The sequence below is a fragment of the Eleginops maclovinus genome, chromosome 4 (assembly GCF_036324505.1).
Source record: "Eleginops maclovinus isolate JMC-PN-2008 ecotype Puerto Natales chromosome 4, JC_Emac_rtc_rv5, whole genome shotgun sequence".
Taxonomy (NCBI): domain Eukaryota; kingdom Metazoa; phylum Chordata; class Actinopteri; order Perciformes; family Eleginopidae; genus Eleginops; species Eleginops maclovinus.
In genome coordinates, this window is record NC_086352.1 from 29,631,782 (window position 1) to 29,653,002 (window position 21,221).

The 21,221-nt window shown below is 39.5% G+C and overlaps 2 protein-coding genes across 2 annotated transcripts in view; one reads left to right on the forward strand and one right to left on the reverse strand.

Annotated features, from left to right (window-relative positions):
• cep89 (centrosomal protein 89) overlaps positions 1 to 21,221 on the reverse strand; it is a 71,659-nt gene that overhangs the window by 15,822 nt on the left and 34,616 nt on the right. The window contains 1 exon segment of the mRNA XM_063880504.1: positions 406 to 554. Coding sequence (XP_063736574.1) covers positions 406 to 554 — 149 coding nt within the window.
• Positions 446 to 19,992, forward strand: zgc:165481 (uncharacterized protein LOC100073327 homolog). Its single transcript, XM_063880505.1, has 2 exons — positions 446 to 767; positions 16,988 to 19,992. Exons 1-2 carry the CDS (start codon positions 704 to 706, stop codon positions 17,728 to 17,730), a joined length of 807 nt encoding a protein of 268 aa, XP_063736575.1. The 5' UTR covers positions 446 to 703; the 3' UTR covers positions 17,731 to 19,992.

Genomic DNA, 21,221 nt, shown 5'->3' on the forward strand with positions numbered 1-21,221 from the left:
AAACTTTATAAACACTGCTTCTGAATGATCTCAAAGAAATTCTGTCATTTCTGTCTTATAGAAATGTATAAAGTGCTTCAATGAGACAATAATTGGTTTTCTTTTGAGGGAAACAATGTAGGAAAAAGCCACATTATTCACAGAAGAGCTGTACCCGATGTGATCTCTGTGTGTTTTGTCAGCAGCCGTTTTGTTGATGTGAGCAGTTCTGTCTCCATGCACACTTTAGCGCTGCTTCTCTCTCTGCCCTCCTTCCAGCGACACACACATCCTCTTTCTCCTCCTCCTTTCATTCACACATTCACTCCCTATCCTCCTCCCTTTTTCCACCTGCCTCCTCCTTACCGTTTCTCCTCTACCCTCTCCTCCCTCTCCCTCTCTCTCTGCTCCTCGCTCCCCTCCTACCGTTTGGACTGCAGCAGTCTCTTCTCAGCGTCCTGCCTTTCTCTCAGCAGCCTCTGCAGGTGAAGGATCTCCCTCTGGTAGGAAGCTGTCCTTCCCTCCGCTGCCTCCTCCAACCCTGCCAGCCTGGTTGACGCCTGGCTCCGGTACACCTGCACATACAAACACAAACACAAACACAAACACACACACACACACACACACACACACACACACACACACACACACACACACACACACACACACACACACACACACAGGAATGAGATGCGGAGTGTTGCTATGAAGAAGGAGGATATCCATGAAGGACAGCGCAGCAGAGACAACTGGAGTGGAGGAGGGGGAGTCACACACGTTGGGACAAGGTGAGGAACGACACACACATACACACACTAAGCTGCAGATCTTCTGTGGAGACGCTGGTGTGACTGCATCTGTATGTCTATGGGCTTATTTGTTTGTGTGTGTGTGTGTGTGTGTGTGTGTGTGTGTGTGTGTGTGCAGCAAGTGACAATTCTAGACCAGTGTTTAAGTGGTTGTATCAACAGACCAGCAGCTGTTGAGCTGCAGACAGTTTAGAACTACTGCAGTTAGTGCAACACACACACACACACACACACACACACACACACACACACACACACACACACACACACACACACACACACACACACACACACACACACACACACACACACACACACACACACACACACACACACACACACACACTCATACAAGTGGCCTACATGTTTCTTGGTATACGGACTAGTTGCCTCAGTTCATGTAAAATAACAGTCTTGTCAATAAAGCAAAAGGAGGGCGAGTAAATGATTTAAAGAATAAAAGAAAGAAAAACACTGATTAAGACGCACAAAAATAGAAACAGAGAGGGTGGATTTTGCTGCTCTGCAGTTGGAGATGTATTCATGTGAAAACAAGGTCTGTATAAGGACAAATGCTGTGTGTGCTTGAGCTCTGTGTGTAGGAGTATATCACTGTCTGCTGGATAAACGGTAACACAAACAAGTTGTTTTGACCCTTCACTCTGAATAATTATGGACTCTCAAGTAGCCTGGCTTGTTTGGATATGATTCCGAGAAATGTTGTGCTGGAGCAGTTAGTCTTGTGTTGTAATACTTGTTATATATTTAATATTTATAAGGCTGGACTCCTTAGACCAGTCTATTCCGTTCTTCTATCTTGTAATTATGATACCAGATGAGGTGAGCTGTAATTATCTATACATGTGTGTTCACACAGCACATTTCAGCCCCCACTGTTCCTGACTATGGTACCAAGAAAGCAGCAGGGAGCAACCACCATGTACTGAAAACACGGCTCCTCTTTATAGAGCTTTCATCAGAGAACTGCCAACAGATGTCAAATGCTTTTAATTGGCTAACGAATCACAACCAAGGACACATTCATGGCAGTCCTATTATTGGTGTGTGTGTTTGAATGACTTATTAAAAACCCTGTGGAATGACATGATTAACTGTATAACCTCTTCCATGACTAAAAGCAATGTTATTGGCCTTTTTATTGCCTTTTTGTTTAAGTATGTATATATAGGGTTTAGTTTTTAATATATGGACTTGTATTTGCAGTTTTGTCATTTCTACACATGTTCTACTATACTGTTTTAAAGAGGTTATTTTATGCTTTTAGGGATTTTCCCTTTCCTGTAGTGTTTCATATAGGTTTTTGTGGATGTAAATGGTCTGCAAAAATCCCTGTGTACCCTCCAGAGGGAGTGTCTCGCCCCCCCCCCCCCCCCCCCCGCTTAAAATGCCTCCATTGGACTCCTTTCTTTACTTTACGCGACATAGTGACATCATTATGTAAAAATTGCACTTTTGTTGACTAGCGCTACAACACATTGTACGTGATAGGCTAAGGGGCGGGACATCTCTAAGGGGGTTGACTAATCACAACAGAGGCAGCCAGCTAACCAATCAGAGCAGACGTGGGTAAGAAAATGTAAGCATGCAAACATGTCACATTTGAAAAATGTAATTATGGAATCTTCCATTGATCATATAAGGGCCCCTTAATTTATAATGGGCCACTGCATTAGAAAAATAAATTGCTTTCAAACAGGCAACCTAAGGAAATGCAGAAACAAAAGAAATATAATGTCTGGGATAGACTTGAGAGCTAAGAGCATGTGAACGTTATTTTTGCTGTCAGTTAAAAGAACATTGGGTTCAACTAAGTTTAACAGTGAGTATTGTCGTTCTGTTTCCATAATCAAAGTGTAGTATTACTTCAACATGGCTACCAACTGGAGCAAAAATGGAGGAGCAAAATCAATTTACTTCTACACCAATAGTCCACAGAGGAAAGACTCCAAAGAAAATCAAACCATTATCCGTCCCAAATTAAATCATCAAATATTCATTTTCCTAATTAAAAACCCTTCTACATCAGAGTGGACACGATTCAGATCTACAATGTGTGCTTTCCATGCATTCGATGGGATTAACACCAAGCTTATAAGGAAACATTCTTACTTTTCCTATCGACACATTAATTGCTCAGAACAATTTACCTGATGAGCATTTTAATGTATCAGACTTAATTACAGAGCCTAGAACCGTGACAGAGTAATATGACGATTATGAGCGAAACATCAACATGGATTAGGTAATTAAATACACTTACAGGGCTATTTAACCTTAACCTGAGCAAGAAATTTAAAACATCAAATCAAATTGTATTTGTATAGCCCGATTGTCGCTTAGGGGCTTTACAGTCTGTGTTACATGTAACACCTTCAGTCAGTAATAATATAATCTATTTGAAAATTGCATTAAAAAAACATATATAAAGTAGTTGAACACAGGAACAAGCTTTTAGGTTTTGCCAATATTATTCATATTAATAATAATAACAACTCTAAAACTTGACTGACAAAAAAGAAGGGCTTTAACTACTACAAAATATGACCAATTAAACAATTAAAATGATGACTGTATGACTTATTATATACATTACGGTTCGCTTTATCACCTTATAGACAGAATATGGTAAATGACACAACCTAGATTATTTTGGTTTCCTTTTGTTCATGCTAAATGCTAGACAGAACACTCTGTTTCCCAAAAGGTTATGTATAGATCAGACTACAAATTGTATCCAGTCAATACGCAGACAGACAATATACACACTGGGAGTGAAGCAGTCAATCATAGTGTCACAAGTAATGTTTGTGACTGATTAAGTATCTGACTTGGATTTGATTACTGACATTTACCAAACACTGACTGATGTGTGTATGTGTGTATGTATTGCTCCTGTTGTGGGGACATTAACTGGTGTACACACTCACATTGGGGGGACTGCCCTTCCTGTTGAGGACAAAATGCAATCATCACGTTTTGTAATAAGGTTTGTGAATATGTGTGTGTGTGTGTGTGTGTGTGTGTGTGTGTATGTGTGTGAATGTCTAAGAATGCAATACTACACAGTTGAGGACCACACTGCTTTAACACAAATATAATTAGAACTGAAAAGTGAAGCTAACCCTTTCTGCATAAGTAAGTTTTATACACGCTTCACCTTCAAAATGAAGCACAGTTAATAAAGGCCTGCCAACATAGTCCTGCAAAAGTGACACACTCGGTTCTCTTCCACCACCGACCGCTTCTCTAAAAGAGAGTATTCAGGTGGTTATTAGTTGGCAGCACCTGTCATCAGCCACCGTCCTGCTGTGGTTTGACGTTCTTCGCGGCCAGCTATGACAGGCTATTCCTCTTGCCCTATGTCACAGATAGACATTGGGAGCTTACAAGATCTTACTCGGATTTCTCTGTGTTTGAGAAAGTCATAAAGTGAAACCACACCTGCCAATAATTGAACCAGCCATCTCCCAAATTGCATGACAAAACTGACAATATGTCTTAAAGGGGCCTTTTATGCTCAGTTGAGATACTCCCTCGGAAGGGAACTTTTGGACTTTAGCCTTTGTAGACCATTTCCATGCATAAAAACCTATATAACACACTACAGGATCGGAAAACCCCCTAAAAGCACAATAGTACCTCTTTAAGAAGACCAAAATAACCAATATATTGACCAATATAGCTTTAATTATAAGGGTTTTTGATTACTTTTATTTTGCAATAATCTTGTAACATTTTGAATATAGTGTCAACTGTCAATAAAACATCATTAGAATGTTTTTATGTATTCATGAATGGATCTATTTGTTGTATTTTCTCTAAAAGAAAATGCATGAAAAGATGAGCCTATTCAAAGAAGCATAATATTACATTCCTCAGAGAACAAACATCCAAACGAGTTCAAGATGCAATCAACATGTCCTTTCTAAGCAGGGTGGCTAAGAGCCAGCTGAAGTGGATTCTAAAATCTCATCTGAAACGTGTCTGGATCTAGTCTAATCATGCATTGGGCACTTGGCCTTGCCAGTTTAGAGTCTTAACATTGGCCTGAATTCTCTTCTCAACCAGCATGCGAATTCCCAGTTGTGCTTCTGTAATGAATGGAATTTATATTTTCGGTTTGAGAATTATAACCTGGAAAAATGTGTCCAAAACTTGGCCTGTTATATCCATCAAACCCCCAGGGAGGCAGCGCGGCGACAGAATCAGCCCAGCTGAAGCGGTGACATTTAGTCCTTACAGCAAGCTGAGCTGCGAAACGCCAAACCAATATATACCCCCCCCTGCAACTGTAGCCAAGAGGCTGGCTGACCTTCTCCACACAGTTACAACAAAAAAACACTCAAAATTCAGAGCGGCGAGTATTTATGATTGTGCACTTCAGTGTTTGGTATAAGTCACAATCTTAAAGAGTCACAACTTGGCAGTGGCTCTCCATGTGTAATAACTACGCAGTAATTTTCTAAATCGGTTGAAGTACATTAAAATACATTTAGAATCGTAATTGGAATCAGGTTTATGGCCATTTGGTGTATAGGTGCATACATAAACATTAACCTGTCACAAAAGAAACAAATACATGACTATTTTAAAGCTATTTTAAAAAAATCAACCTATACAACAATTAACAATTAAAATAATACAATTTAAACATTTTAAATTATTGTTTACAAGAAAACTAAATGTAAAAAAAAGTATATGATGATTACTTGAAAAAATGTGCAGAATTTGATATGGCAAAACTGAAGGTAGCAATTGATCAAAATATATAGGAGGAATGTCCATTTACAGTTCGGAATATAACACATTAATGGACTTTTATGTGAAGGTAGGATATGACCAGACAATAACAACAGTTTCCTGGTTCTTTAATTTGACCCTATGAGAAGCCATTTAGAAGATCCTTTGGGTCCTACCACCTGTTCAAAAGCCAACCATGTGTCAGTGCTGCCATATATCCTGCCTTGTGCTGAAGGACGAACAACTGCTATTAACAGTCTCAATGCAGCATAAATCTTGCGCTTGGGTTAAAGGCTGCTACTCTATATACACCCTCCCCTTCGTTTATCTTCCAACCTGCCGTTATTATAATTAACACCCCACAACCTCACTAACAACACCATACATAGCCTCTTATCCAATTCATCAATACACAGATCTAAAAGTTTAAATTCCCTGCAGCAGTAGTAACATTCTTTGAACTATAAATCATAATTGCATATGCAAACTGACTGACCTTTTCTGCTGAAATTGGCTGTCAAGTGTCATTAAGTAAAGAGGCAGTTCCATAGGGTAGACAGGCTTAATCCACATGAAACTGCTTTACACCCATCTTACTAAGAATGGTTGAATAAAATGGAAGCATAGTGACACAAAAGAAGACAGTGTAGGAATTGAGTGGATAAGACTAGTAAACCTGCTGCTGGCCTGCAGTGGAAGCTGTAGCTGAAGAAATAAGCAAGATACTGAATGACTCCTACTGTACTGGTTGTTTACTGTATGGCTTCCATTTGTAGGAAATGCAAGTCTGTGGTTACATATTTTAGCACTCAGAGGCCAACAGAAAAAACCCTGTGGTTGTACAGTATGGGTTGGCTCTCAGTGGTTAACCATTGAATACATAGAATTGATAGAAAACTAAAAATATACAGGGCATCATTCAGTTGTCAACAATGGAATCCTGTTGGTTCCTGGAAATCTCCAAGATGGGAATTAAGCAAGACTTCCTGAATGTGATGCATAGTAGTGTTTATAAAGAGCTTTTACTATATGTCAGCATTTTTTCCTTGGCCCTGTAAGGGATGCCACTTATCCTATAAGCTTGTGGATTGTAGAATTAAACTCAATATCAAGGACAATCTGATTTTCTACCTTCCACCAAACTCTCTCGTCATTCCCTTCTAGTTTGAATTGTGTGACCTTCGCTTAGGGTTGAAGCTAATTGGGAAGCCAACAAGTGCGGGAAGGTTTGTTTGAGGTTGTCTGGAAATGGCAAATAACAACTGTACTTAGTTTTAGCTGCATGTAGATTACTTTTCCATCAGTGCTAATTTGATTTATTTGTGCTACTTTCTGAATTGTGTATCCAAATGCATTGCTAGCCATTTACTAGTTGTAATTTCATAGTTCCATAACAGCCCTTCTAGGGACGAGTGTTGCAAACTAGCATTCGCTATAAACTACGATACTTGCATCGGATAGTTGTTTTCAGTCTGTCAATGTATATTGTATCTGTCCCTACCAAATAAACGATAAATAAATAAATATAAAATACTATCTCTACTTTATACACACAGAACACACCAAACACACACACACAGAAAGATTAGCAATGCTCTCCTACTCAGCCTTATCACACACATCTGCCAATGTCAAATTCAATGTAATCTAAACAGACTCTAACAGACTCTGCATATGAAGGCAGGACCTGAACACAACCAGACATGATTTGGGGAACTTAAGTTTTCTGGTTTCAGTTTGTAGTCTGTGTCATATTGACAAATGACTTTTGAGTGGGTTTTTCGTTGCAGGTGAATAATTCATGTAGCGAGCAAAAGATGGCTGAAATGGTATTCTGCATCTTCTGATGGCAATTTGTTTTTTTATTAGCTTGGCTTTGAATTGGCTACTTGGGATCAATCAGACCGCAGATGAAGTTTCTCAAACTCCATTGTGAATTTCAAGTAGCTAATAGGACTGTAAACAATCGGCAGAACATGGAAGAGGGAGTATTTGCCCAGAAACTATTTGTAGCTACACTAAAAACCACTAAGTATGAGCCGATGGCCCTAGAGGCTACAGTGAATGGTGGTCAGACCAAGACCAATGGGCTCCGAGATTGATTATGTTATTGTTAGATTAGCTATTAGTTCTGGTCCTAAATAAAAGGATAACACCAGTTTGTTTCGGCAATATCATATAATACAACTCTCTGTGAATGATGAAAGGAAAATGGGGAGTCTAGACCCATTTGGGACATGCTAATGGTTTGCCAGTGTTTGGCTGGACTAATAAATAATGGTTTGTTGGTTATTAGTAGGGCTGATGGAATTGAAACATGTATCTGTAAACTGCCTGTTTGTTTACCCTTCTGGCACTTTTCTTATTTACGTGTTGATCTTGTTTCATCATCTTAAATGTATGATGTGTGTTTCTGAAGAGCAGAGCTTGTCGACAGCATAACGATACTTATAGGGATTGCTGTACTACCAAGATATGTTGATCTTCTTACTTTTCGAGTTCTGTATTTCCATTAGGAGGCAACTGGCAACAGCACTCTACTTAATAGGTAACAGCAATGAGACAAGGAGGCACAGTAGATAAGTTGTTCCAAACCATCAGATATCAGTAAAATAGTGAGGAAGGAAGACGGCGAGCTGTGGGGTGGCACTGCTCTCTATATAGAAACACAACGGCAACGTCAGTGCAGAGATGTTTTACTGCTATGAAGTGAATGCAGCTTTATTCTCATTAAAGAAAACTACTCCGATGAGCACACGCTGCTCCATTGCGTAATCTAAATCTGTCTTTTAATATTGTTTTGACTGAGAAGCCCTAGCATCAGAAACACAACAGCTCCGGTAGGTTCAGACCTCTTTGCTCTGAAAAGACAGTGCTCAGTCAACAAACATATAGCATTCAAATGATTTTCTAGTTTACTGGACTTGACAGTCTAATGAAGCTTGTTCTGACAGGTCACACTGTCAGCAGTGGCTGGATCAGCAAGCGGGCTACTGTGCACACTGACAAACTCTCAACTCTCATTAATGCCTGTGTGACAGTGTCACCAAATCTATTTCTGTGGGTTTCTATAGCATCGCCGGAAGGGCTGACTTGTACCTCCTTAATAAAATAACTACGGGGGCTATGGGGATTCTACAGTGTGGTTACAGGAAATGTTTTCATGAAGCAATGGAGTATACTACAACATATTAAAGTTGAAATTCTTCCATTCATATGTGAATCTTTACAGAAGCATAATTACAGCTTAAATTGCTAATCAATCAAATCCACTTTTGTCAATAATCAAGACATTAAACCTTATTTCGTCTTTGATATCAATGATTCAATGTACGAACATGCAGTTAAATAAAGAAATACATATAAAAATCTAAATTTGACAAGATTCAATGAACGTACAATATCCAACAACATTTATGTTTGATGATTTATATAAATAGTATTTGCAAACAACTTGTGCTCAATGGATCCCCTCTAGACAGTACATTTAAAGCTTATTTTGTGTATTTCATCAGGAATTATATTTATTTTCTTTAAATGAAGGAATTTGACCAAGAGACTGTTCTATGTAAATGCCTAACTGTGTGAATATAGATACAAGATCTGCAAACATCACCATGAACATAATCCTCAGGATCAATAGCAAAATTCAGAGAGGCATCACCAGGCACATATTCTAACAGAAAAGGTCAAAGCTATCATCAGCCATCCACACTAAAAGAAGGAGCAGAAAGGGGGGGGGGGGGGGGGAATGTGATGGGGACAATAAGTGTCCCATCTTTCCTGCAATTTAGGGAGATTTAGAAAATGTAAGATGCACACACAGACTCGTGCATATTGAAAACTTAAGGTGTATTTTACCAAAGCAGTCCACTGCCATCTATTTGGACTTGCCAAGATCTCAGCAGAATATTGACGGTTGTGTAATTCTGGCTGTGAAGTTGCAGATCCAACAGAGTGTCTGGCTTGTGTAGTACAGACTTCTGTAGCCGTAAAACACAGCTTTCATCTTGGAGATCAAAGTGATTTCCATTACTTGAAAATGTGTTGATCAAAGCTCTTTTTGCCTAAAAGAAGGTATTGACTGGTTACAGATAGAGGTTTGTAGAATTATTTCAAAGTAATATTGATTTCCCCAAAGGAAAATGTGACTCTGGATGGACCTCCTATAGTAGATCGGGCTCAAAAGTGCATAATGTTGTAGCCAACAGATCTTACAATTTGAAGGAAAAACTAAGCTATAAGTAACTGCCCACTGAGAATGACAGACTCGGTCATCTGTCATCCCTAGCACCAGGAAATCATAATTTATGCCCTCAAAGTGTTACAAATCACTGACTAATACATCAGTTTTATGATGCGACAAGGTTTAATCCCAACAACGACTTGGTTAGCTTCAGGGAAAGATTTGGGTTGAAAAGATATCTGTTAAGGTTAGAATGATAATCACATGTGTGAGGTTAGGGAATGAGGTTAGCAGAAAGCAGTTGGACATGGTTTATGTTAAAGGATGATCAATGACTGTGTGGACCCATCCATCCTCTTTTGCTGTGGACATTATTACCAGCCCAAACACCTGGTATCATGTTTAAACTTACGAGTCTGTATGGTTGTGTCATCATGGCATAAAACACTAGCAGGAACTACAGCAGAAGGAGCATTGAGTACTTCGCCAGATGTCTATATATCTGTCTGAGGACACATTTTGTCAAGGTGAATTGTCACAATATGCAACCGTTCAGATCAAAATGCAAATGCATGAATTTGGCGTCATGGCTAGTGTGATCCTATCGAGATTGTCTCAAATCCATATTGCCACTAAAGGGATTTGTTGCCTGATCTAAACGTAGGTTGTTTTGGGGCACTTGATAAAACAAATGATGTTGTTCCTCTTTGAAGGATAATTTTGTTCTAGCTGCTTGTGGGAAATAAGCTTCTGATTAAATGAGGAAAGAGACAGTGCACATTTGAGCATTTGCTGGATGTCTGCTAGATGGCAGTGACACAACTGATGAATCTCATGTGTGTTCCTCTCCAGTGGTGTATCCTTCCATATGTAGTACAAGTTTCCTCAAATGTTTTCAGATTGTATTATTTGTTCAGTAAATTCAAAATCCATCCATTTGAAGGTGGTAGAACAGATATGCATTTTCAACAGTATTTAGTTTCAATGACGTCTTGTCTAAAAGAGGGGCAATAATGTAAATCACATCCACTGCGACAGATTGATAGATAGTTACTGTATAAGGTTGTAGTGACATCTCTCCATTAATTCAGACTTAATTTGTTCTTGTATTTCTTGTGCCATGTTATGAAATTGTGCTTGTGTTTCTTTTTCATGTAAGAATGAAGGAAATTGCTATTTTAATTTCATAGCACAATTATGCCGTAGTGAAAAAAACATGCATACAGGACAACAGTTCGCATTGGTGATTAAGTGCAATTTGCAACCTAGACAACAGACAACTCCAGATCTTTCTAGGTGCATCCAAGATAATTATTTAAGATTGGGTATCTGGATGTTGCTCAAGTACACTTTTAGCCTCCTTAATCCTTACAAAACCAATCTCAACATGCCATCTGAAAATTCCAATTCCAGTCTCTCGAGTGTTTCCAGAGAACAATGGAGTAACCCAGACGTGTGCTACAGGAAGATGTAACTGGATCCATAATTACTTTGGAGAGAAAGAACACAATTTCATCCATTCCACCATCAAGGCTCTCCTCTCCATTCAGTTCCTTAAGGTCAACTTCGGTCCACCTAATCATGAGCCCTTCATGGTGGAGCAACATAACTGTTAACAGACAATGTTTCACCATCCAAATTCAAAATATGTTTCAGTGAGTCAATTTGTCAATAAGTCAGTCAACCGGAGAGACTGTTCAATAGTACATCAAAACACATATATTCATAAACATTAAACCTACATTAAAATATAAGTGAATGAATTTGAAGGCTATAAATGCAGTATTTTTATAAATAACATTGCTCAATTTCCATGCGAGTTCAACCATATTGCTGTAACTCAGGGTACAGGATTTACTAATCAACCACTCTATCACTCCATTGGTTATCAGCTGCAGTCCATTTAACACCTATTAGATTCCTTCTGCCTGTATTGAACAAGATGGTGGCAAGCAGTAAAGCAAAACTCAAGCTTTAAAATATACTTTCAGAGAACTATGAGCAACCTAACAAATGCCTTGTGTTTAAGACTGTTTTGTTCCCTAAAGGCTACACTATTCTGATTTAAGATTTGTTTTCCATGGTGCTACGAGAGTGAATTCCCATAGGTAGGATGTGGATTGTGTTCATAAACCTTTCAACAAGAAGCTCAAAGCAATTTCAAGGTTGAGAAATGAGGAATATGGCAGCAGATAAAGAATGTAAAACCATTGCTAGTTGTTGAACCAGAGCAGCCCGTGGAAATGTGTTTTTTCTCTTGCACAATCCCAGTGCACTGCCCTTTCTTTACAACAGGTATTTGTCTATGAAGTCGAGAGAATACTGGCCAATTGATGCCTCAGCAGCTGCTTATAAATTACGTATTTGACATGATGCTGAAGGCTTTTTTTTAATGCAACTGACTGCTGCCTGAAATATTCAACAGTCAGCAGGGCACAGTGAGCCTGCTGGGCTTTTTCCAGTGCAACATGCTCCTATTCAATCTATATGTCATGGTCATGAATGAATGAACGACTGGCTTTTCTTTATATAGCATCTTCCCTATGGGTGGGTGATTTTCGAATGACTAAATAAAGAGGTAAAGTAAGAATTAACAGCACTGATGAGGTAACTGCGAATAAAGCGTATGGTAAACTCAGTGATGTATTTTTTTAAAGTTTCACTTCCTTTTTTGCAGGCTTAATTACCACACTAAGACAAAACATGTCCACTTTCAATTATGAACATAATAGGACAATAGAGGCAATGTAACTGTACCTCTTGTAATGACCTATCTTTACCACTATTGGACCAGTACCTCTTCTCGCATGCCCCTCAATGGAGACAAATTTGGGCAAGGTTTAGGCGAGTTCAGAGCTACTCTTACGAGTTTGAATAATCTTACTCCAGGGTTGTCTGACATAAATTAGACAAGTACTGTACGTTTTACAGCTAAAGCACAAAATAGTGAACCTGGGTAATTCAGAGTTTAAAAAATGGTTGATTTTCAGTGAAAACACCTCTTTTAGCGATAACAAGCTGCAAATTGTGGAGGCCTCAAGGCTCATGGCCTGACTGACAAGAAAAATACTGTAGGTAAATACCTGACAATGGCCACATAATTCCCTCTGCATTTTCCTCCACTTCCTCTATCTGTTTGTCACTGTTTTGCAAGGGAGCCAAATTTGTAAATACATCATTTGAATAGAGCCACCAATTGCTCTAGGGCACAAACGACAATGAAACAACTCAACAGTTGTAAACCCAACAGTTTTGTTTCAATATCAATATTGAAGTATTTGGTCAAAGGTATAGTGATGTTTGATTTGTATCAATATCGTCCAACTCTGGTGTCAGGGCGCACACACACTCAAGGGTCACATTTCAGCATAGTGACACAAAAAAAGGAAAGTGGGCTAACTCTTTCCTAACTCATTTAATCTTTATGGGCCAGAAATACAACAAGTATCTGACATCTTCCAACACAAGGCACTCATCTATATGATAAATAAAACAGGTTTCAACATTTTGTGAAAACATGACGTTCACAAAATCTTTGATGGAAGAGACGATTCATGTTCTGCATCCAGAGACTTTATACAAGTCACATCGTTACAACGTTATTTAAATGCTTAAATAGTTTAACAAATATATATCACATCATATGAATATGTAATTCAATACGGTATGTAGAAAAATACATTGATGTCTGGATACATCTTTTGATATGTCTGGAGATGGGAAATAACAGCCCTTCTACTAAGCACTTTAAAATATGATCCCACCTATTTCCCAGGACTAGTTGTCTTTTCAAGAAAACCACAGCGTGTTTGTTTTTGCTTTACTGAATAATAGCGTGTCACGCTTTGCCTTTTGTAGTTGGTTATCTGAGAACACATCATGGCTCAGTTATATTTTGTATTAAAAGCAGGAGAAACATGTGAGTGGTAGAAACGCATCCAGTCAATGTATCATGATGGAATGTTTGCAGAATTAAATTGTTTATGGATTTCTTATTGTGACTTGCCCTACTCTAGTTGTTGTATGATTGGTCCTGCAAACTCACTGACCTGGGAGAATAAATTCCCTGTTTCTGTCCTTTAGGGCCATCATTATAACACTACAAAACAAAAGGTTTGTCATGGGGTTTTAAAAACAATGGTTCTCATTTTGTTAATAGATATTGGGTCCATAGTTCTTATTGTTGTTTTTTATTATTTCCTCCTTATGTTTTGGCTATTTGTGTTGATGTGGAGTTGCTCATATGGCAAGTTACAGTGGGGCAAAAAAGTATTTAGTCAGCCACCAATTGTGCAAGTTCTCCCATTTAAAAAGATGAGAGAGGCCTGTAATTTTCATCATAGGTACACTTCAACTATGAGAGACAGAATGGGGGAAACAATCCAGGAAATCACATTGTAGGATTTTTAAAGAATTAATTGGTAATTCCTCAGTAAAATAAGTATTTGGTCACCTACAAACAAGCAAGATTTCTGGCTCTCACAGACCTGTAACTTCTTCTTTAAGAGGCTCCTCTGTCCTCCACTCGTTACCTGTATTAATGGCACCTTTTTGAACTCGTTATCAGTATAAAAGACACCTGTCCACAACCTCAAACAGTCATACTCCAAACTCCACTATGGCCAAGACCAAAGAGCAGTCAAAGGAGACCAGAGACAAAATTGTAGACCTGCACCAGGCTGGGAAAACTGAATCTGCAATAGGTAAGCAGCTTGGTGTGAAGAAATCAACTGTGGGAGCAATTATTAGAAAATGGAAGACATACAAGACCACTGCTAATCTCCCTCCATCTGGGGCTCCACGCAAGATCTCACCCCGTGGGGTCAAAATGATCACAAGAATGGTGAGCAAAAATCCCAGAACCACACGGGGGGACCTAGTGAATGACCTGCAGAGAGCTGGGACCAAAGTAACAGAGGCTACCATCAGTAACACACTACGCCGCCAGGGACTTAAATCCTGCACTTCCAGACGTGTCCCCCTGCTTAAGCCAGTACATGTCCAGGCCCGTCTGAAGTTTGCTAGAGGGCATTTGGATGATCCAGAAGAGGGTTGGGAGAATGTCATATGGTCAGATGAAACCAAAATAGAACTTTTTGGTAAAAACTCAACTCGTCGTGTTTGGAGGAGAAAGAATGCAGAGTTGCATCCAAAGAACACCATACCTACTGTGAAGCATGGGGGTGGAAACATCATGCTTTGGGGCTGTTTTTCTGCAAAGGGACCAGGACGACTGATCCGTGTAAAGGAAAGAATGAATGGGGCCATGTATCGTGAGATTTTGAGTGAAAATCTCCTTCCATCAGCAAGGGCACTGAAGATGAAGCGTGGCTGGGTCTTTCAGCATGACAATGATCCCAAACACACCGCCAGGGCAACGAAGGAGTGGCTTCGTAAGAAGCATTTCAAGGTCCTGGAGTGGCCTAGCCAGTCTCCAGATCTCAACCCCATAGAAAATCTTTGGAGGGAGTTGAAAGTCCGTGTTGCCCAGCGACAGCCCCAAAACATCACTGCTTTAGAGGAGATCTGCATGGAGGAATGGGCCAAAATACCAGCAACAGTGTGTGAAAACCTTGTGAAGACTTACAGAAAACGTTTGACCTCTGTCATTGCAAACAAAGGGTATATAACAAAGTATTGAGATGAACTTTTGTTATTGACCAAATACTTATTTTCCACAATCATTTGAAAATAAATTCTTTAAAAATCCTACAATGTGATTTCCTGGATTTATTTTTCTCATTCTGTCTCTCATAGTTGAGGTATACCTATGATAAAAATTACAGGCCTCTCTCATCTTTTTAAATGGGAGAACTTGCACAATTGGTGGCTGACTAAATACTTTTTTGCCCCACTGTATATTCCCTTTAGATAGCCTTTTCACCATGGTATAAAGTGTTTACTTAGTCTACTTGTCTTTGTCTGTAAGCTTTATTTGTGTGTTTGTGCATGGCAACTCATTTTGGACCTACATAATGTGATGGCATTATGAGTTAAACCGGACAACTGTCTTATTGCTCAATAGTAGTATTAAGAAACCAAGGTAGTGGGTGAGACAGAGTTTTAGAGTTGATACTAAAAATGAAAAATCTTTCTGGTTTCTATCTTTAACCATCTCTCCAAACCACCACTGACCCAACAGTGTACTAACTTGTTGCTACTGCATCAATAAACACACTTTTACCAGGAGATTACCACGTTATCAACATAGTATCCCACACCATCATGTGAAATGTCCAATGTTACTGTACACTGCCCTGAATTATTGGTCCCTGAAAAAAATATGTGGTTGAATTATTGAATCTACATATTACCCAAAGGGTTTGTTCATTCTACAATGCACATTTGAACACATGGCCATAATGAATCAGGAAGGCAGTGGGTGGAATTCAGTTTACCTCTCAAAGGCTTAAAACAAGTTCACCATGAATTAAGCTATAGAAAGCAAGATCAAAAAGAGGAAATTGTAATGAAACTTACAACAAAATATGAGCGGGCAATGAAAATATCTGTTACATACTACACTATACTTGCTTGGTAACTATGGATATATGCTTCATGGACCAATGATCATTAGATCCTATTAATGATGATTGAGAATTTCTTCCGGAAAGCAGATGGATTTTTCTCATGTAACATAGCACAAAAGAGGATGGCATAGTGATACATGCTGAGGCTGATTCATTTGAAAACACACTCATAACCTTTACCCTAGAAAACATTAATATTGTTACAATGAGGAAGGATTCACTTTTTAACTTAGACATTTCGTTGCTCTATAGTTTTGTATTCAGACCAAATAAAAACCTACAAAGGGCTTTATATAGGGGTCAGAGCTCAGGTAATTTAAATTAAGATCTTTAACGGTTTTGTAGATTTTCTATGCAGATTTCCCGAATTAACCGGAAATGTTCAATGAGCCACTGTTCCCACCACCTCTCTGCGAAGATCAATAGCATTCCTGGCCATACAATGTCACAAAGGCTTCAGGGATGACACCCAGATCCAACTCCCAAATCATAAATCATTCATCACCGGCAGGTTCAGAGAATAAAAGCAGACAGATAGGAAGTCAGATTGATGACCTTTCCCTGCAGGGCAGAGATACAGTAGTCGCAAAAATCTGTGTGTTTCAGTGCAAATTCCAACCTTCTAGTCAAAGTCTCTTCTATTGCTGAACCATATTATCTCATTCTACCTATAACTCTCATTCTGATTGTGTTTCTACCTATCTTTTTCTCACCTTCCTCAGAATATGACTTGAAGATGAGCTGTCCTCAGGCTGAGTTAGAGGAGAAGGAATGTCCTCCACCAGAGGAATTAGAGTGTAAAATCTGTTACCAACGCTACAATGCCCACAACCGCAAGCCTAAGATCCTGGACTGCCTGCACCGGGTCTGTGCCCGCTGCCTCGGTAAAATCCTGGACATTGCTGATGGGGCGGCCTTCATCTCATGCCCCTTTTGCCGACACCAAACTGAGATCACGGAATACGAGGTGTCAGCCCTCCCTGACGATGTTATCATCATGTCCCACTTGGCGATGCGGGACAAATCCTGGAGCTCCGACCATAAGGAGGTGGTCCTGACTCCTACGAGTTTCTCCTCATCCAGCCCATCCCATGACTCCTCAAACTGCCTGGTCATTACTATAATGGAAGTGCAGAGGGACTTGCAGCACTCCCCAAGTCGAAATGGCAGCTCCGACATCTATGCCGAGCAGAGCCTGGACTCCGTATCCATGGGCTCCAATGGACCGGCTGATCAGGACGCCCTGTCCAAGTTGTGTAATCATGTCCCACGTATCCTGGTCTGGCTGCTGGGTTTCTTATACTTTGGCTCACTGCCTCTAGGAATCTATTTATTGGTGATCCATAGAGTGACCCTGGGCATTGTATGTGTTAGCCTGGTGCCATCAAGCCTTACCGTTTGTCTGGTCTATGGGTTCTGCCAGTGTCTCTGCCAGGGCATGTGTGACTGCTCCACCAGGGGCTAATAGGATGCTACTGGAGAACTGGTGTTTATAGGATGGATTAATGTCAGCTCCAGGTATTTCATGTGTTTTGTGAACAGATAGGGGGCCTTTAGGTAAAAACGATGCCCTTTCCTCAACAGACTTTTCATGCCTAACAGTAAATTGTGTTCATGCAAATGATGGGCCGGTAAAGAGACCCAATGCCGTCTTTAGCATTGGACCGTGCTTTTGTTAGGCCAGTTGATTTCTGTGATGTATTTCTGTAATCTTTATTTGTTTTGTGCTGCGTGTATGATGTAGTAAACATTAAGTTTGAGAGCAGACCTTTAACCTTTGACTTGCATAACGACAGCAGTTACAGAGTCCTGGGCCCTCATTTATCAACATCGAATCAAAGGAATTCTTGAAAGTAATCCTTTGAAAACAAAACAAAAGATCAAAATTGACGGACGGAATATTTAACTGGTTTCAGTTCATGTAGAACTGTATTTAAGCAAGATAGAAAATTGTTCCCAATAACAAAGAAAAACAAAGTCCACATATAATATGTTTTACTGTTGTACTTTTATTTCTTGTAAGTGTTCTTGACCTCTATATGTAAGCATTCAGGGTAGAACTACAGGTTACCAAAATCCTTTTCTTTGTTTAAACCAAACGTAACTCAAAGTATGTTGTAAAAAAAGAAAAAGCATTGGTACACTGATATCTTGAGGGTTTGAATATTTTCTGGTTGCTGCAATAAACAAGTCATTATTAAGCATTCGCCAGAATAATGACTTTCTAAATTCTCTGTGATATTACAAGTAATACTACAGGAGAGACTGTCCCCTAGGCATTGTGCCTGATTAGCAAGAAAAAAAGGCAACTCGTATGCAATAAGGTCTTGATACAAATGAACAAATCCAATGAATTGGCTTTAATGTTTTGTTCATACCTGTTTGCATTGCCTTTGGGCATACATGTGACACATTGTTAGCATTGGTAATTGAATGTGGCCCTTTTCCTTTCTCTCTTTGCCACAAATACAGACTCAAACCATTCAGGGTTGTTATGTTGATATTTGGTTCTTGTGAGGCGTAAACCAGACTCATATCTCAGGTTTTTTGATACTCATTAAATGTTAAGCAACATACATTCCATTCATTTCCTTGATTGGTTGAACGTAGCAAAACTCCTCTGTTGTAGGTTGTAAAAAGCTTTGGTCGGGCTTATGGCTAAGGAAACCTCTGTTACCTTCTTGCTGTAAGTCACATGCACATAGTGCCATACTAAAGCCATGTGGATTTGTTGCTGTTTGACAACTCAAGGTTGCGTGCATTATTTATGTGGCATCTTGGTTTTCTTTTGTGTGTAAGACAAACACTGTCAAACATCATTCTGGCATATGGAAGTCTGGTAGAAAGGTCACATCAAACCAGGAAGTTGGCTTGACAATTACTAAAAACACTTTTTAAACATAACCTCGAATGCTTAGCTAAGTATGTCACATGCATATAGTAAATAAAGTGCCATTTTTGATCAAATCTGTTGAATCCTCAAGCTTCTCATGTGTGTACCAACAAATTGTTTTCTTATAGCTCTGTAACCAAAACATGCATTTTAGTGTTTCAGGAGTTTGTCTTATAATACGTCCTGAACTGCTGCAGTCGTACCCCTTGTTGTGACATTTGCAGCAATACTTCAAGGACTGGACTATAATTAGAGTGTTTCATAACGAACAGTTAGCAAAACGTTATGTCCATGGTTTAGAACCTGTGGTTTTATTAATATGGGGTTGTTTGGAGCAGTGACACACATTTTACAAATACCGACTTCCGTCACTGACAATTAAGAACCTTTTCTGTGCGTTGTTGATAACCGAGGGCCCTTTGATAATACGTCTTAGATATGTTCAACGATAAACTTCAGGTAACAATATTTCACATCAAAATGGATATGTAGCAAACCCTGTTCATTCATTGATGTTTGGGTTCTGTATGTTCTTTTCTGCCAACTTCTTTCTGCCGCTGTATTCTCTACCCATCTGTGTACCCACCCATCTATGTTTCTGTTCTGTCAATGATGTACTGTCAGCTCTCAGCTTAGTGCCACACTACTGATCACAGAAGCTACCAGACAGTGAAATAAATGGAGCATTATTTTCTATGTGTGGCCTGTGTAATTTTTGTGTCTGCTGCATGCTCATTCAGGTCGTAACAGTCAGTATTATTGTCGTCGCAGCATTCATCACCAAGCTCAACGAGACAGGACGCTGTTGTTATACTTGAAGCCAATAAAATTGCAAAGGTGCAGGCTGATTTGTCATTTCTTGAGTATTTTCGCCCATTTTTAACAATATTCTTGTAACAGTGGCAAGATTAATGACATGGAGGTCTAGCTGGCTTCACACATTACTCCAGACAGAGACAAGAAAACAATCATTTCTTTCACAATGAATGATGGTAACTCTGCATGATTGTATTTCTAACTGGACAAAGATACATTAGCCTCTATTTTTCTAAAGCACTATTATGGTTGACAATGGCTAGGCCCAAAAGAATGGGGACTGGTGAATGTAGTATAGTTCAACCAGCTTGAGACAGACCTACTAAGTAGTGACAGAAAACAGAGAAATGATAGATGACAGATCCCAGCAGCAGATCACACCCAAAGAGAATGTATTTGTCTGCATGAGTTGGCAGAGATGTAGGACAGAGTGCTTCCGAGGGGAGCGTTTGCCCTGTTGGATGTATAGTCTGACATCTACAAGACCTTGCTTTCATCTTCTGCGCTGACTGGCAGGTTACATAAACAAACTAAAAACTCTCCTCCCCTACATCTATAAAAAGATTGGTTCAAATAAAATATGACCCTGAAAATGACAGGGGCCGGTGGACATGCAACAAACGGTGCCACTGGTTATTAGAAAATATCCCAGGTTATGGGCAGGCAGGTCAAAAGGGGACAAAGTAAAGTACTAAGTAAGTCATTAATATCTTACTGATACATTGCATGCACCTTCCTTCTCTTTCCCTGTGTCTCCATTGCAGCACACATAGCGCTAGAGTTTGCTTGTGTATGTCCTTGTCTTAGATCTGTCAATTGGGCTATTGTACTGTATCACGTTGGCGGTTTGCAGCTAGGTTCAAAGCCCCCAGAAAGTAAGCAGGGCCAATGGCCAAACACTTAGCAATGATACTCCTGTGCCAGTGAAGTCATTTTATTGGGTCCAACATTCTGTCAGTAAATCAGCATGTATCTCTTTTTTGTCTCAATGGATTGGTCATTTTGGCTTCATCCGCCACTGAGCGACTTTCATAGGACTAACTGGCGCCCCACCCCTAATGCTATAATACTTTTCTGTATACATCCATGGTAGGGTTGGGTCTGACCAGTTGATTAGCATGTTTAGTTTGGGTAATGTGGATATGCTGCCATAACTTAAGGGAATAAAAAACTCCCCTTATTGGCCCGACTATTGCTACTGTCCTGATTACTCAACCGTAACACCGGACGTCAAAGTCATCCATGTA